At 42.1% G+C, this 19170-nt stretch overlaps 1 protein-coding gene across 2 annotated transcripts in view; it reads right to left on the bottom strand.

The window, feature by feature from the left end:
* ATRX (ATRX chromatin remodeler) overlaps positions 1-19170 on the bottom strand; it is a 355842-nt gene that overhangs the window by 46495 nt on the left and 290177 nt on the right. For both annotated transcript variants that reach the window (XM_075323857.1, XM_075323858.1), the window contains 5 exons: positions 14867-15004; positions 12383-12558; positions 12158-12275; positions 4147-4304; positions 3729-3817 (listed from right to left, as the gene is read on the bottom strand). In XM_075323857.1, the coding sequence (XP_075179972.1) occupies positions 3729-3817; positions 4147-4304; positions 12158-12275; positions 12383-12558; positions 14867-15004 (679 nt within the window). The remainder of the gene's footprint in view (positions 1-3728; positions 3818-4146; positions 4305-12157; positions 12276-12382; positions 12559-14866; positions 15005-19170) is intronic.

Genomic DNA, 19170 nt, shown 5'->3' with positions numbered 1-19170 from the left:
TTCCAGAAGTGTAATACAGCTGTGTATTCTGAGGGTAGGTGGCCGATTTTGCATCACAAATACACGTGTTGCATGCAGACATTGCTGCAGATTCATAGAGCATTTTAAACGGAATCGGTCAGGTGCAGTATACACGCAGGACCACGAGCAGTTCTGGGTGTATATTGCTAATCACGGACTAACCGTCCCTGTATACACTAGCATAGATAAAAGGATCTTTAGAAAACGTATTTCTAAAGATCTTTTATCTTATGCTAATGAGCGCGGGGACTAGTCCCAAGGGCATTATATCCCCCGACTAGCTGTCCTCTTAGCATGTTAGAAAGAAAGAAAAAAGTGATAAAAAGTGGTAAAACGTCCGCGCTGCTGTGCCAGTAAAGAGTTAATTCTAAATAAGTGCAATGCAGGGTGGTTTATTTTACGCGTTTCGGAGAACTTTTTTGGTGGATTTCCTGATGGAGGGGTTATCTCCGAAACACGTAGAATAAACCACCCTGCATTGCACTTATTTGGTATCAACTCATTATTGGCACAGCAACGCATACGTTTTCCCACTTTTTATCACTTTTTTTCTTGCTTTTCTTGCTTCCTCCTTTGGCACGTGGCGTCTGCAGCAGCGGATACATGCTTTAACCCCTTAACGACCCATGACGTACTGGGTACGTCATGGATCGTGTGCCGGCAAGCCCCGCCCCCTGCCGCCGGCAGGCGGCGACGATCCGCGCACATCTCAACTGTTATCAACAGCTGACATGTGTGCCTGCTAGCCGCGGGTGGAATCGCTTCCACCCGCGGCCATTAACCCCTTACATTTACAAGATTTTGGCAGCGATATGTATATGGGCGCCGCCATGACAGTCACTTACCCCGCCCCCACCGGAAGTCACGTGACATGATCACGTGACTTTCGGCGGTTGCCATGGTAGCACAGGGTCATGTGATGACGCCTGTAGCTAACATGACTCACTTCCTCTCAATGCCGGAATACAGCCGGCATTGAAAGTGAAGCAGCAAATCTGCAGTTCTCAGCTCTGTAGCTGAGATCTGCAGATAGTGCAGAGCGATCGGATTGCTGATCGCTATAGCCCCCTAGGGAGACTAATAAAATAAAAAAAAAAAGTAAAAAAAAAAAAGTTTTAAAAAATTAAAAAAAAATAAAAAAAACCTAAAAGTTCAAATCACCCCCCTTTCACCCCATTGAAAATTAAAGGGTTAAAAAAATAAAAAATACACACATATTTGGTATCGCCACGTTCAGAAATGCCCGATCTATCAAAATATAAAATCAATGAATCTGATCAGTAAACGGTGTAGCGGCAAAAAAATTCCAAACGCCAAAATTACGTTTTATGGTCGCCGCAAATTTTGCACAAAATGCAATAACAGGCGACCAAAATGTAGCATCTGTGCAAAAATGGTACCGTTAAAAACATCAGGTCGAAACGCAAAAAATAAGCCATCACTGAGCCTCAGATCCTGAAAAATGAGAACGCTAGGAGTTTTGGAAAATGGGGCAAAACGTGCGCCACGTTTTTTGGACAAGCGTGTGAATTTTTTTTAACCCCTTAGATACAAGTAAACCTATACATGTTTGGTGTCTACAAACTCGCACCGACCTGAGGCATCACATAGATACCTCAGTTTTACCATATAGTGAACACAGTGAATAAAATATCCCAAAAACTATTGTACGATCACACTTTTTTTGCAATTTTTCCGCACTTGGAATTTTTTTGCCGTTTTCCAGTACACTATATGGTAAAACTTATGGTTTCATTTAAAAGTACAACTTGTCCCACAAAAAAACAAGCCTTCATATGGCAAGATTGACGGAAAAATAAAAACGTTACGCCTCTCGGAAGAAGGGGAGCAAAAAACAAAAACGGAAAGTGCCCGGGGGCTGAAGGGGTTAAAGCTGGTTGTGTGTCACACAACCATCCTAGGTGAGTGGTTTTCATTAACCCTTAATGTTATCCTGGTAAGACCCTATATATACGCTTTTTATATCCACAGTTTTTTTACTCTTAGCATGTTAGCACACCCAAAAGGGTGTACTAACATGCTATTCAATGCAGCGTCACCAGCGGTGCAGAGTGTAACTGTGTTCGCTGTGACCGCGCTTCTGAATGCTGGGCACTTTCGGTCACGCACAGTATGAAGCCAGGTGTCTCGGCTTCAGAGGTCTACTGTGCATGACTGGAAGTGTCGGGCATTCAGAAGCGCAGTCACAGCTAAAGGCCACGTCTAACTAAGTAACATCGCTAGCAACATTGCTGAGGCACGACTTTTGTGACGTAGCAGCGATGTTGCTGTGTGTGACATCCAGCAACAACCTGGTTGTTGCTGAATGTCCTGGACCATTTTTAAGTTGTTGCTCTCCCGCTGTGAAGCACACATCGCTGTGTGTGACAGCGACAGAGCAACAACTGAATGTGCAGTGAGCCGGCTTCTGCGGACGCTGGTAACCACGCTAAATATCGGGTAACCAAGAAGCCCTTTCCTTGGTTACCCGATATTTACCTTCGTTACCAGCGTCCGCCGCTCTCACGCTGTCAGTGCCGGCTCCCAGCTCCCTGCACACAGACAGACTACACATTGGGTAATTAACCCGATGTGTACTCTGGCTAGGAGTGCAGGGAGCCAGCGCTAAGCGGTGTGCGCTGGTAACCAAGGTAAATATCAAGTTGGTTACCCGATATTTACCTTAGTTACCAAGCGTAGCATCGCTTCCACGCGTCGCTGCTGGCTGGGGGCTGGTCACTGGTTGCTGGTGAGGTCTGCCTGTGTGACAGCTCACCAGTAACCCGTGTAGCGACGCTCCAGCGATCCCTGCCAGGTCAGGTTGCTGGTGGGATCGCTGGAGCGTCGCTTAGTGTGACGGCACCATTAAGCAGGTACACGCTGCACCGCTGGTGACGCTGCATTGAATAGCATGTTAGCACGCCCACAGGGGTGTACTAAGAGGGCGGCTAGTCGGGGGATATAATGCCCTTGGGACTAGTCAACGCACTCATTAGCATAAAAGATCTTTAGAAATACTTTTTCTAAAGATCCCTTTATCTATGCTAGTGTATACAGGGACAGTTAGGCAGGGAATAGCAATATACACCCAGAACTGCTCGTGGTGCTGGGTGCATATTGCATCTGACAGGTTCCCTTTAAAGTGCAAAATCTGACAGAGTATTTGCAGAAGTAGATAAACTGGGAACATACCCGAACAATGTATTCCATTTGGTTGTTCCTACATATCCAAAATCCACAGGTAAAATGCACATTAACACCATCCCATGTGGACACACAAAGACTACTCTCAGCAATTCTAGAGAATTCCCAAACATGAGCAAGTCACCGTGAAAGAGACAGAAAAAAAATCTGAAACCAATTAGGCTGTTCGCAGCATAAATATACCTTCTATAAAACTGTAACTAGTTGATTCATAATTTAATTCACATTTTGGCAAAACATGCCAGGACACAAGTAAAATCAATTGGCATTTATCTTTGATTGTTTGACTAATTCCTGGTGATCTTTCACATTACGTTATTGTTAAGTGATTTTCTGGCAGAAGATGATAAACACACAATAATGATTGGAGTAGGTAGGCCGCTCTGCCACAGAGGCCAATTTTGATTGCATTCATAATATTGTTGTACCCATCGGGGGGAAAATAGGCAGAGTGATGCTGTGGGGCTGTAACCCTTTGAGTGCTTTGTATGAGAAATGCTTACGATGAGGATTCTTCAGAACTCAGGGACATCGAGGACTCGTCGGAGTCAGACGCAATAAACTCCTCCATGCTGTCTTCATCAAAGTAACCCTAAAAAGAGAAAAACACACGTGATGACGTCACTGCAATGGATCGCTCAGCAGCGGCAGGCACCGTCGTGTTAAACTCCAGCACATCTGTTTAGTCACTTGGAAAAAGTCTGGCTTACATCATTTCAAACAAAGCTTTAATAATGGGCATATATCTTGAAATATAATGGAATATGATCAGAGATGAAAGAGCAGCAGTCAAATCTATAGCACTGCATATTCAGAAAAAAAAATATAATAATTTCCATTATTTCACCGAAATTCTACCCACTATTTGGCATCTTTTATTGGGGAAGCAGACAAAAATATGTAGTCTGATATCTGCCGTACCTTATTTTCTTTACTAATATAGTCCAGCTGCAAGCACCAAGGGTGAGTCCAGATCCTACTTAAAACTTGAAAGTCCTGGAAAAGCTTGGTTCCAGATTTGCCTCGTCCGCCGCCGCCACCGCCTCCTCCTCCCTCACCACCAACACCACCACCACCACCTGTCAAGGTAAAAGGATTATATGGGGGGGGGCTATGGCAAGGTTTTACAAGATCCCAGCATGTGTTTTCATTTCACACTTAAATTCTCCATACAGAAATCTGGTTTTAAGCCTAAAAAGTTAAATTGAAAAGCAAGTGCGTTATCTAAAACCACAAAAAAGAAAACCACATGCTTTATGTGTGGAGAAATATAGAGTCCACCTAGCTGTCAATTACCGCCACACTGCAGTCTAATAAAGTAACTGAAGAGGTGGGAATGAAGGGATTTGGGATCCCAAACTTTTAAGAGATGCCAAAGTTTGTTTTTGTTTTTTTTTCTAAAGAGGCCATCAGGAGCTAAACAACTGATCATCTATTTGTGGGATACCTCATCACATGCAACATGAGACTAGTGGGGTCTAACACCCAGCACCACCGATCTCCTGATCAGCTGATGTATGGTGCAGGAGACCACAGCTCCACACAAGGCTTTGTGGCTGCTGCCAAGTGCTGCAGCCTCTTCACCAGGTGCAAACAGACGGTATACAAAAATCTAACAAAACTGTTGGAGAAATAAAACATAAGTATCTTATATAGTGTATGATACAATGTATTAAAAAAAAAAAAGTTGTCAGCTCACCCTTTGGTTGATACAGTGCACAGGTGGCAAGCAGAAAAAACTCCAGCACAAAATAATCCATAAAAAAAAAAATATAAAGTCTTTATTCCATAGCTTCCAAAAGGATTAAAATCCACGAGTCACAAACACAAAAATTAAAAGCAAACGCGTTTTCGTGTGTACACCTTAATGATTGTATGAAACCCTGTACACACCAAAACAAGTCTCTAATTTTTATGACTCATGGATTTTAATCCTTTGGAAGCTATGGAATAAAGACTTTTTTTTTACGGAGAACTCCGCAATTGAATTTTGATTTGTCTTCATGTTACAACGTATTCAACAATTTGACTTCACAAAAAAATTATTTCCACTAGGCTGACCTTACGAATATACATATTATATGTACATATACACACATATATACACATATATAAATATATACACACATATATACACACATATATAAATACAGTGCCTACAAGTAGTATTCAACCCCCTGCAGATTTAGCAGGTTTACACATTCGGAATTAACTTGGCATTGTGACATTTGGACTGTAGATCAGCCTGGAAGTGTGAAATGCACTGCAGCAAAAAAGAATGTTATTTCTTTTTTTATTTTTTTTTTTAAATTGTGAAAAGTTTATTCAGAGGGTCATTTATTATTCAACCCCTCAAACCACAAGAATTCTGTTTGGTTCCCCTAAAGTATTAAGAAGTATTTCAGGCATAAAGAACAATGAGCTTCACATGTTTGGATTAATTATCTCTTTTTCCAGCCTTTTCTGACTAATTAAGACCCTCCCCAAACTTGTGAACAGCACTCATACTTGGTCAACATGGGAAAGACAAAGGAGCATTCCAAGGCCATCAGAGACAAGATCGTGGAGGGTCACAAGGCTGGCAAGGGGTACAAAACCCTTTCCAAGGAGTTGGGCCTACCTGTCTCCACTGTTGGGAGCATCATCCGGAAGTGGAAGGCTTATGGAACTACTGTTAGCCTTCCACACCCTGGACAGCCTTTGAAAGTTTCCACCCGTGCCGAGGCCAGGCTTGTCCGAAGAGTCAAGGCTAACCCAAGGATAACAAGGAAGGAGCTCCGGGAAGATCTCATGGCAGTGGGGACATTGGTTTCAGTCAATACCATAAGTAACGTACTCCACCGCAATGGTCTCCGTTCCAGACGAGCCCATAAGGTACCTTTACTTTCAAAGCGTCATGTCAAGGCTCGTCTACAGTTTGCTCATGATCACTTGGAGGACTCTGAGACAGACTGGTTCAAGGTTCTCTGGTCTGATGAGACCAAGATCGAGATCTTTGGTGCCAACCACACACGTGACGTTTGGAGACTGGATGGCACTGCATACGACCCCAAGAATACCATCCCTACAGTCAAGCATGGTGGTGGCAGCATCATGCTGTGGGGCTGTTTCTCAGCCAAGGGGCCTGGCCATCTGGTCCGCATCCATGGGAAGATGGATAGCATGGCCTACCTGGAGATTTTGGTCAAGAACCTCCGCTCCTCCATCAAGGATCTTAAGATGGGTCGTCATTTCATCTTCCAACAAGACAACGACCCAAAGCACACAGCCAAGAAAACCAAGGCCTGGTTCAAGAGGGAAAAAATCAAGGTGTTTCAGTGGCCTAGTCAGTCTCCTGACCTTAACCCAATTGAAAACTTGTGGAAGGAGCTCATGAAAGTCCACATGAGACACCCAAAGAACCTAGATAAGTTGGAGAAGATCTGCATGGAGGAGTGGGCCAAGATAACTCCAGAGACCTGTGCCGGCCTGATCAGGTCTTATAAAAGACGATTATTAGCTGTAATTGCAAACAAGGGTTATTCCACAAAATATTAAACCTAGGGGTTGAATAATAATTGACCCACACTTTTATGTTGAAAATTTATTAAAATTTAACTGAGCAACATAACTTGTTGGTTTGTAAGATTTATGCATCTGTTAATAAATCCTGCTCTTGTTTGAAGTTTGCAGGCTCTAACTTATTTGCATCTTATCAAACCTGCTAAATCTGCAGGGGGTTGAATACTACTTGTAGGCACTGTATATACACACATATATACACATATATAAATATATACACACATATATACACATACATAAATATATACACACATATATATATATACACACATATACATACATATACACACACATATATATACACACACATATATATACATATACACACACACATATATATACACACATATACATACATATACACACACATATATATACACACATATACATATATATATATATATATATACACATATATTATATATATATATATATACACATATATATACATATTATATATATTTATTATATATAGACACACACACACACACATACAGTGGAACCTTGGTTTATGAAAACAATCCGTTCTGGGAGTGTGCTCATAAACCAATTTACTCGTCTGGCAAAGTAATATTTCCCATAGGAAATCATTGGAACACAGACAATTCGTTCCACAACTTGTGCAATGTCCCATCCTGGTCCCTTATTGTGCCATTCCACACATGCACAAACACGCACATTATGCTCACATAGCCTCCGTCCCCTTGCCGGTCTGGTTCTTGCAGTCCGCCGGTAACCATGGCGGCTGATGCAAAGACTGCCACTGTCAGGTCTTTAGCGGCTGTCGTCATTGGCATGAGCCTGCGTACCTCTGATTGGCCAGGGTGCTGACGTCGGTTACTATGATTGGTCAGCGCGCTGCCTTTGGGAAGCACTGACAGCGGCAGCGCCTGCATCGATCGCGATGGTTACCGGATCCACATACCGGCGGAGGACAAGAACCAGGTATGAGGCCGGTGAGGAAACTGAGGATATGTGAGTAGAATGTGCGTGTGTTTGTGCGTACGGAACCGGAAGTGTGTGCGGTATTTTGCTCGTACAGCAAAGCTTGCTCGTAAACCAAGTTACAAATTTACAGCAAGTTTTGCTCTTATAGCAAAATACTCGCACACCAGGTTACTCGTAAACCGAGGTTCCAGTGTGTGTGTGTGTGTGTATGTGTGCGTGTGTGTGTGTGTGTGTGTGTGTGTGTGTGTGTGTGTAATGTATTATACACACACACACACACACACACACACACACACACACACACACGCACTATATCACGAAAGTGAGTACGAAGTTATGGATCTTCCAGCAGGACAACCACACCAGACACACTCCAAGAATCAGTCAGAAATGGATGGAAACAAAGCGTTCTGAAGTGGCAGCAATGCTGCCGGATCTAAATCCGAATGGCCATCTGTGGAGAGATCTTACAATTGCTGTTGGGAGAAGGAGTCTTCAAATATATGAGACCTTGAGGCTTGCAGTTGCAATAGAAGAGTGGTGCACATTTCCAGGTGAGCGGTGTAAGAAGCTTGTTTATAGTTATAGGAAGCGATTGATTACAGTTATTTATTCCAAAGGGTGTGCAACCAAATATTGATGAGGGTGCCAACTATTTTGCCCATTTTTGGACTTTTGTGTGAAATTATGTCCAGTTAGCATTTTTTTTTCCTCAATTTTTTTGTGTTGCTCCAATGCACACAAAGGAAATAATATATGTATAACAAAATATGTGTAATTGCAATAATTTTCTGGGAGAAATACTTAATTTTAAATAAAAAAAAAATATGCTATTAGCCTTTTAAATATTTTAACTCTAGAAATCTAAATGATAAAAAAAAAACTTCAAAGAGTGACTAATTTGCACAGAAGAGGAGATGGCCGTCTCACATTTTCAGCCCAGTCCTCCACACAGTGAAGAGTTTATGAAGTTTATTAAAAGCATAAAGAACAATAAAATAATGAGACAAAATGATATGATGTGATTACACGCAGAGTTCAGCATTTATTAGATTATTTACACTGCTCCCCTCGGGGTACAGTGGCATTACTAATGCACATGATTTATTAATATTCCTGAGTCACTATCTTATTACCATCAAATCCAGGCTAATGATAGTAGTCTGTCCAAAACGTCAGACAAAAAAAAAGCCAGTTGGCAAGTTATCTAAGGCGCTCATAACTGCACAATCAAAACAATTAGGACAATGGTAGACTTTCTGTACCCAGATCTCACATCTGTTGCCCATCATGCGCTGGTACAATGTGTAATTATACTTCTATGATATACATCAGGTTGCCAATTTAATGTTCGTAGAAAACTTTTAGACAATTCCTTCAAGATAAAAAAAAAGGATAAAAAGAGCCTACCATAACACCAGGAATTACCACAAAGTAGAAGATCAATTTATCTGCAACTTTATTCATTTGTGATGAAATATAGATTTAACAAAACAGTTTTAAGCCATAAACCCAAATATTTCACATCAAATTCCCACAAGAGTTTGTGTGCACAAGTGTATTATGCATATTCTGTATTGGACACAATACAGCACCATTGGCTTTCTAACAACCCATACTGGGCCATGTGCTCCTCCAATTTATACAGGGGCACATGGAGAATTATTCCCGTGGATACAAAACGGGAGAGAAATGATGCAGTTAGCCAACTGGGAAGATACTATACCACTGCAGCATGAAAGGAAAGTCGGCTTTCCTCCCTGAGGAAGCTGTAACCACAAGGGTATTTCTATTCTGGCGAAACAGGAGTTGGATGGCTTGGGGGCTTACTCTAGTGGGGATACCCTTTGCTGGGATATGTAGTACTTCTTGCACATAGCAGTTTGTTCTCCTAGAAATCTGGTGACCGTCATGTTTGTACCCTATAGGCAATGCTATTAATATGTTCATTGTGTGTTTGTTATAGCATATTAGGTTTTTACAAGCCATATTTTTCCATAATTTGGGATATATAATGTCTCTTCTTCTTTATTTGACATTTTCACACATGTTCTACCAACTTATGATGTATTTTGCATGAGACATTCATAACTGGTCCAGGTCTATGGGCATTTCATAGCTACACAGCTATTTTCTGTCCCTGCTTAGGGTTACATATCCCCTTTCCATGCTGTTTTTAGCGGCTTTATTTTTGGCCATTCACTTTTGATTCTCTGTGTCCCCTGTGTGTGTTTTTATACAATTCAAAAACATTGTTATATTTTTTGAACAATTTAATAGTCCGATTCTCCTGTTTTTGATGCATGCAATGGAGTAAGTGCTGGTCACGGTTTGACCCCTTTTGGGGCATACGTGAACTCACATTAGCAAGTTACGGTTATGAGGTATATTATTCTCAGAGTGAGCCCATAGGGACTCCATGTGCTAATGTACAGGGTCCGTGTATATATATAACCGCACATGAAAGGCTTATATGGCTAATGTGTTGCTTCTACAACTGTACCGTAAAGTGTGCCTCATGTAACTCTCCTAATAGCATATGTAGCAGAGGAATAAGGCTAAAGGCAAAAGTCAGCAATGTGTCGAGAGGCTACTGGACCCTCTCCATGCTCCACTATCTGAAAGTCGATGGATGGTGAATAGGTGAGCTTTTATGCACACACACTGATTACAAGCAAACAGGTCACAGGTGAGGATGTCACCTTTATTAGCCATTCACACCCATTTGTGTCAACTTCTGTGCATGTTATCATCCAAAATCGTCAGGGTGTGTGTGTGTGTGTGTGTGTGTGTGTGTGTGTGTGTGTGTGTGTGCGTGCGTGCGTGCGTGCGTGAACTTTTGATCAGATCATTTGGATGTTTTTGGTTGTCATTATGGTTTAAAAAGAGAAAACACAGTAGTAGGGCGGCATGGTGGCTCAGTGGTTAGCAATGCAGTCTTGCAGCGCTGGGGTCCTGGGTTCGAATCCCACCAAGGACACCATCTGCAAAGGAGCTTGTATGTTCTCCCCGTGTTTGTGTGGGTTTCCTCCGGGCACTCCAGTTTCCTCCCACACTCCAAAAACATACAGATAGGGAATTTAGATTGTGAGCCCCGATGGGGACAGTGTTCCTGATGTATGTAAAGCGCTGCGGAATATGTTAGAGCTATATAAAAATAAGGATTTATTTATTTATAAATAGGCGAGACCTGAAATTATACCACTTGTGTTACCAACAAATAGCCGGAATTGCATTTAAGCCCATAGAGCTGTTCCATGCAGAATAGAGTTGTACTGGGGACTGCAATGAGTACACAGCATTATACCAATATGCTCAATTTCCCGGCTGGCATAGTCTCTCATTTTTCCGGAAGCCCCTAACAAGAGGTAGGGGAGAGAAATCTGGTTCCCAGCCATCCCATTAGGGTCTTCCCGAAAAATGTTTGCGTTTCCCATTGACTTCTATTTTGCTCATTTCTTGAGTCAAGCCCGTCCAATCTGCACGATTCTAGTACCGTGCACTCGAGCATTTTAGTGCTCGCTCATCACTAGTTCTATCGCCTGTGCTGATGGGTTACACATTTTAACAGATAACTGGAGGTTTAATATTTATTTTTTTGCCAGAAGAATGACAATCACATTGGACAAAGCAGACGACCATTAAATGGCACTGTGAAACGTCCAGAAAACCCCTCTATACATGTATTGGCTTCAGAAATACAGTTGGAAAACACAAGGTACTGCCTTTTAATTTTTGTGGTTGCGCCTGCTGTAAAGCAGTGCTGGACTGTGTTCCCTCATAGTGTAAATGTTACAGGACTTTTTGTCCATAAAATCTGCCTCAATTAACAGTTCAAGGAAAATGGATGTGATTTCATGAAAATGTATGCACACGGGGCATTAAAATTTGAACTTAGGGGTTTGGGGTACATTTTTACAGAAAGGCTTCTATGCAGAGTCTGAAAAAATGCAAGTAAATATGCAAAACGCCAGCGATTCAGCCCATAAAAATGCATAGAAAAGTTTACATTTGCACCAAAAGCGCATAAAAATATAGCAAGCATTGAAAAACGATTGAAGCATGAAGAAATTGGCACAGATTGCTTTTGCATTCTTTGGTGCAGATGACGCAGCGTCTGATTTATTTCTGTGTATGTAGAAGAATAGAGCCGGTGTATAGAAATGCATGCTCAAGATCTTCAAAATAAAGGACTAAAATGGAAGAGAGATATGCTACTGTGCAATTATTCATAGCGGTGTTCACATTTATAAATTTAACCCCTAGGATAACTGTCTGACTGCTGGGGGTCACTTTCAAACATGAGAACATCCCTTTCACATTTAGGAACCCGTTCGTCCTCCTCACCTTGTTTCCATCTACTTTATTATAAAACATACGAGCAGATCATCCATAACTTCTATGAGACTCAGCCACTACTTACCTGCTATATTGTCCAAGTAGTAGCGATACAGTTTGCACTGTATTGGAGTCATCCGAACTGCCAAGACATATTCATACTTCGGTGGTAAAAATTTTGTCAGAGCAGTGTAATCTCTTCTCTGAAAGAAACGTCCAGCAGTGTTTATAGTTAGGATATTCAGGGTGTAATATCACACACCAGCTACAGACACATAAAAACTGCCATCAGCTGCACATTACATCTCACCTGCACACAACCAGCCAGCATTTCATACAGAATATGTGCGCGTTTCTTCATCACTCTGACGTCCACCATGGTGGAGTCTGCGCACTGCCCGTTCTGTATAGGATTCATGAAGCGATTTCGAAACTCCTTGATCGAGCCAAGCAAGTTTTCCTTGATGAAGTTAACCATGCAGTGGTCTGAAAACAAGCCCACAATTAGTTCTAGGCTTGAAAATACACAAATCATAGGGGCTGCAAGCTTCCAATGAACTGTAAAAGTGAGTGTGACGTGCTGGGTAGATTATTATATGAGAACGTAATATGGAAACATCAGCTCACCTATGTCAGGTCTGGATGAATGGGAAGCAGGGAATCACACGCATCAGATGTGTAGACTTAAGTACCGGATTTTTCAGATTATAAGACACACTTTTGCTCCCAAAGTTTGGAAGGAAAATGAGGGGTGCGTCTTAAAATCCGAATGTAGGTTACCAGGTGCTGCCGGCGCTGGTCAGTACGGCACTGTTGTGTGCATCGGGCAGCGCCACTCTGCTCGGCTCTGTGCGCGGCTGCTCTGTTCTATGGACGGCTGCTCTGTTCTGCTCGGCTCTGTGCGCGGCTGCGCTGTTCTGCTCGGTTCTATGGACGGCTGCTCTGTTCTGCTCTGTGCGCGGCTGCGCTGTTCTGCTCGGCTCTATGGACGGCTGCTCTGTTCTGCTCGGCTCTATGGACGGCTGCTCTGTTCTGCGCGTCTGCTCTGTTCTGCTCGGCTCTGTGCGCAGCTGCTCTGTTCTGCTTGGCTCTGTGCGCGGCTGCTCTGTTCTGCTCGGCTCTGTGCGCAGCTGCTCTGTTCTGCTTGGCTCTGTGCGCAGCTGCTCTGTTCTGCTCGGCTCTGTGCGCGGCTGCTCTGTTTTGCTCGGCTGTGCAGCAAGCAGTCAGTCATTCTGAAGAGGTCGTCAGTCATGGATTCAAATAATCGCGCCTAGAGTCAGCGCCTGCGCAGATGGAGCCCTCAGCTCTAGGTCTCATCTGCGCACGACTCAGACCGCCATTATTTGAAGCCCTCACCGTAGACCGCCGATATCTTCAGAATGGCTGGTGACTCTCCCCCGCACAGAGCAGAGCGGAGTCACCAGCCCCACACAGAGCAGAGACCACAGTATCTGGGCCTCCCTCTGTACATTGCCAGCATCACCGTACTCCAGTACCTACTGCATCTCCTTTCTGTGACTCCCGCTCCGCTGCTGCCCCCTCTCCCTGGTAAGATACCACCACATTATAAAACGGACCCCAAATTTTTATTTGTCACCTTTTTTTTCTCCAAATTTGGGGTGAGCCTTATAAAACGAAAAATACGGTAGTTAAAAAACCAACGCATTTCACAACTCACAGCGCTCTTAGTCTTGTATCTCACAAACACTAAGACTAAGAGCACTCTGACATTTCAAACATGTTGGTTTTTATTGTGCACTGTATCCTTTATTTTTATTCAGACCCATTAACTATTGATTTTAACTACTGAAGTCTACACACCTGAAAATGCATCGTTTTGTAACACTAAAATATTCTATGTATTTTAATATGCAAAGTAGAAAAACCTACAGAACAAGTGTGTGTACCACTGCTCTTACGTATTAACTAAGCTTCATCGCTATGTAACATTTACTTACTAAAGCCCTATTATGAGGAGTTTAAGTGACAACTCTGACTATTAAGCTAAAGTGGAGACACCCTATGTCAGATCTTCAAATTAGAGTTGATAATGAGCATTCATGGCTTAAAGAGGCTGGCCACTACTGTGACATTGATGGTCTATCCTCAGGATAGGTTATCAATGTCTGATCGGCCGGGGTCTGACATCTTACACCACCACCTATCAGCTGTTTTTGGTCCCGGCAGCGGCAAGAGGTGGCCGAAAATGCTCAGTTCCAGAGCTGATCCATATTCTGATAGCGGTGGTGGCTGGGTAAGGCACATCCGCCTCCTACTGATTAGAACGGGAGGCAAATGTGTAGTACCCAGCAGCGGTCGCTATCAGAAACTCAGCATTTCCGGCCACCTGCTGCTGACGCCAGGACTGAGGACAGCTGATCAGCAGGGGTGCCGGACCCCGGACAATCAGACATTGATGATCTCTCTCCTAAGGATAGGCCATCAATGTCAAAGTAGTGGACAACCCCTTTAATAAGCAAAACTGAAAGAGGATCTGTTACCAGATTACAAAATACAATCTGCATACATTAATAGGACTTAATGAGGCTGCTGTACTTGCGTTATAAATCGATATTAGCGCAGCTGTATTAAGCTTTATCAAAGCATTCTTGCCAGCTCTAACTTATTTAAATGGGAAAAAAAATTCAAATGGAGCACACAGTAATAGATTTTTTTTTTTAAGTAAATATACCAGTTTGATGCTCCATACTTATAAAAATGGCTGTAAAGGGTCATGGGGTCAGTATGCAGAAAAAAAATTAAAAGCAATAGACAAGAAAAAACAACAACTCACATTCAACTAAATTATTCTGTAGTGGTGTTCCAGTGAGGATTATTCTTCTTTTTGTCCTTATGGAGTTCATAGCCTTAGAAACGGCAGATGCTTCATTTTTAAGAATATGGCCTTCATCACATATCACAATGTCTGGGCCTGGGGAAAGGAAAACGAAAATTTATATATGGGAAAATACCAACATTTCCTATACAAAACACGGTACATACATAGCGCGTTACAGGGAACCAATCTGGTTACATCGGAATACTACAAAAGTCAGGATTCAGGCATGAGCAGCGCTGGCAAATCTGAGAGCGGAGCAGGTATCCTAGACTAAAGCATCGGTAGCGTGTACCACCAAATTGTCTGAAAAGCTGACAATCATTGGGGAGAATTGCAGTGAGAACCCAGTAACCAGCAAAACAAGACACTGACCTTGGAACAGGAAATTTCTATCGCCTTAATAAACTGGATAAAGACACGTTACACTCCGATTCATTATACAGTGCTAAGTAACACATTGATTTCTTTAGTTAATGTAGTTAACATGGACCTCGCATAGCAATGACTAAGGGTGAAGACAAAGTGTGGTACTTATAAGGCAGAGGACGCTGCCACCTGCAGGCTGCTGTGCTCATCTACACACACACTACAGTCCAAGTATTCAGGGACGGATTAATACGGGTTGTCCCATTAATATGGGACCAGTCCTACAATTTATTGCTAAAAGCATTGTGATTGTTAAAGGAGTTGTTCACTTATGGACAACCCCTGCTTAATCAATCCTGGACTGCACTTAAAATTAATGCGATACATACAGTCATGACCAAAAGTGTTGGCACCCTTGAACATTGTTCCAGAAAACGACTCCTGGAAAATTATTGCAATTACGTGTTTTGTTATACATGTTTATTTCCTTTGCATCTATTGAAAAACACACAAACTGGAAAAAAGGGCAAATTGAACATAATTTCACACAAAACTGCAAAAATGGGCCGGTCAAAATCATTGGCACCCTCAAGTTAATATTTAGTTACACATCCTTTTGCTTCCTAGAACCATGAACAAGCTTATTACATCTCCCATCTGGAATTTTGGACTCTTCTTTTGCACTTTGCTCCAGGTCTCTCATATGTAAAGGTGACTTCTTCCAACAGCAATTTTAAGATCTCTCCACAGGTGTTCAGCAGGATTTAGATCTGGACTCATTGCTGCCACTCCAGAACTCTCCAGCGCTTTGTTTCCATCCATTTCTGGGGGCTTCCTGAAGTATGTTTGGGGTCATTGTCCTGTTGGAAGACCTAGGACAGAAACCCAGCTTTCTGGCACAGGGCACTACATTGCGACCCAAAATCCTTTAGTAATCTTCAGAACTTCTGCACACAGTAAAGGCTCTCCATGCCAGAGGCAGAAAAACATCCCCACAGGTACTGTGTTCTCTTCTTTGTAGGCCTCATTTCATTTTTGGTAAACCGTTAAATGATGTGCTTTACCAAAAAGCTCTATCTTGATCTCATCTGTCCACAAGATGCTTTCCCAGAAGAATTTTGGTTTACGTACATTTTGGCAACCTGCAGTCCAGCTTTTTTATGTCTCCGTGTAAGCAGCGGGGTCCTCCTGAGTCTCCTTCATAGCGTTTCATTTCATTCAAATGAGGACGGATAGTTCACACTGACACTGATGTACCATGAGCCTGCAGGACAGTTTTAATTTCCTTGGAACTTGATTGTGGCTGCTTATCCACCATCTGGACTATCCTGCGTAGCAACCTTTCATCGACTTTTCTCTGTCGTTCACATCCAGGTAGATTAGCTACAGTGCCATGGGTTGTAAACTTCTTGATTGTGTTGTGTACCGTGAACAAAGGACCATCAAGATCTCTGGAGATGGACTTATAACTTTGAGATTGTGGATATTTTTCAACAGTTTTGGTTTTCAAGTCCTCAGACAGTTCTCTTCTCCTCCTCTTTCTGTTCTCCATTCTTAGTGTGACAGACACACAATGTAAAGATTGAGTCAACTTCTCCTCTTATGTAGTTTCAGGTGTGATTTTCATATTGCCCACATGTGTTACTTGCCACATGGCAGTTTACACAAGGATCACATGCTTAAAATAAAGGTGTTCACCCACAATTGTGGATAGGTGCCAACAACTTTGTCCATCCCATTTTTGAGGTTGTGTGTGAAATTATGTCCAATACAAACAAAGGAAATGAGAAAGTATGACAAAAAACATGTAATTGCAATAATTTTCTGGGAATATAACTAATTTTCTGGAACCTCGTGAGCCCCGGGGGTGCGAAGGGTGAATGGGATGGAAATGGACGTTATGCTGACATGGGATCTGCACAGCTCTCTATGTAGAACTCAAACATTTATGAACGGGGTTCAATGTTGCCACTGGCAGCAGTTTTTGGGAGTTAACTGTGGTCGCAAGTGGTATCACCATGATTATGTAGAACAGTATACAGCATACAAAATAAAAATACCATTAAGTTGTTTTAAGTTCTATTTGTTCTAAAAAGTGGAAAAAATGGGAAAAAAAAACAAATAGCAGCAGAATTGTATATTATTTTCCCATTTCACCACAGAAATATTTTTTTTCCCATTATCACTGCAGTATAAACCTGCAACTCAACACAAGAAAAAAAGAAAACCTCCAAAAAATGGCCTGGTTCTTAGCGTAAAAATAGGATTTCTCTGGAAAGTGCAAAGCAATTTAACCCCTTCCCACCACGGCCAATTTCCGGTTTGTTTGTTTTTTTCCCCACAAATGTATGAGGGCTTGGTTTTTCAATGACATCATTTACTGTACAGTAAAATTGTTGAAAAAAACCCCAAACTTCAAGTGCAGTAAAATTCAGGAAAATTAAAGAAAAAAAATCTCAATTCTGCCATTTTTGGAGGGAATGGTTTTAGCAGTGTACACTGTGGTAAAAACGAGCTGGTAATGTGATTCTTCTCATCAGTACGAATATGGCTAAACCATACTTGTCCAATTTTTTGTTTATTAATCGATATTCAGATGCTTCCGCTCTGTGCCAGTCATTGCACTGGCTTCCCATACATTATAGGATCCAAAATAAATTGTTTGTTCTCACCCACAAAGCTCTCCACAGTGCGTCACCCCCCTACAACTCCACCCTCCTCGCTGTCTATCACCCTACCAGTTGTCTACGCTCCGCAAACGACTTTCGACTAACATCCACACTAATCCGTACCTCCCACTTCTGGCTACAAGACTTCTCCCAAACTGCACCAATCCTCTGGAATGCTCTACCTCAAGAAACTAGGACAATCCACAATTTGCACAGCTTCACATGCTCCCTTAAAAACACATCTTTTTAGGGTGGCTTATCACCCTCCCTAATCGAAGTCAATTCACAGAGCACCTTCCACTACTTCTCAAAACATAACATCAGACTCCACTGTACCCAAAGCATTATAAAGATTGGCTGGTGACAGCTCAGGCAGCCTTCATCTCCCTCCCATTTCTTTGACATAGCTGGACAGTCGACGTAAATAAGCACCTGTACCTTGTGTCACCCCCACCTCACCCCATTGTAGATTGTAAGCTCTTATGGGCAGGGTTGTCTTTATTTTTGCTTTAATTATTATATCTTCTATAACTGTTACTTATGAATCTTTGTATATGAACCTCTGAATTGTAAAGCGCTGCAGAATATGTTGGCGCTATAGAAATTAAGGTTATTATTTTAGTGTTAAAAAAAATTATTATTGTATCGCCATTTTCCGAGACCCGTAACATTTTTACTTTTGGCTGATGGAGCCGTGTGGCGGCTCATTTTGCAGCATGAGACAAGGTTTTATTGATGCCAATTTGAAATAAATGTTTCTTACAGCATTTTTTGTGGTATTGAAGAGACGAAAAAACACAATTTTGGGGGTCTGAATCTCTGCCTACTGTTTATGGATCAGGTTAACTAGATTTCAATAGATCAGACTTATGAACACAGCGGTAACACATGTGACTTTTGTAATCATCTTTACTGTTAATGGGGAGAAAAGGAGATGACTTGGCCTGGTTTGGGTTTTTTTGGGTTTTTTTTTTATTAAACAATTTATTTTTACCCTTCACTGTATTACTTAGTTCCCTTAGGGTACTTGAACTTGAGAGCTTCTGCACTTCCGATCATGTGCAGTGCAACGCTCTGAAGCTGAGACACGTACACCCGGGTTCAGAAACAACGAGCTGCACGCATGCCTGACTTATCTGGACGTTCAGTTCCTGTTAGGGTTTGTAGAATTGCCAATTAGTAAGCTTTTAGCTTGTGGGCGCTTCTAGAGCCATAGCAGCCATG

Source organism: Anomaloglossus baeobatrachus, chromosome 9 (assembly GCF_048569485.1).
Source record: "Anomaloglossus baeobatrachus isolate aAnoBae1 chromosome 9, aAnoBae1.hap1, whole genome shotgun sequence".
Lineage (NCBI taxonomy): Eukaryota > Metazoa > Chordata > Amphibia > Anura > Aromobatidae > Anomaloglossus > Anomaloglossus baeobatrachus.
Note: the sequence above shows the minus strand (reverse complement) of the source record. Positions and strands in the feature narration are given on the sequence as shown.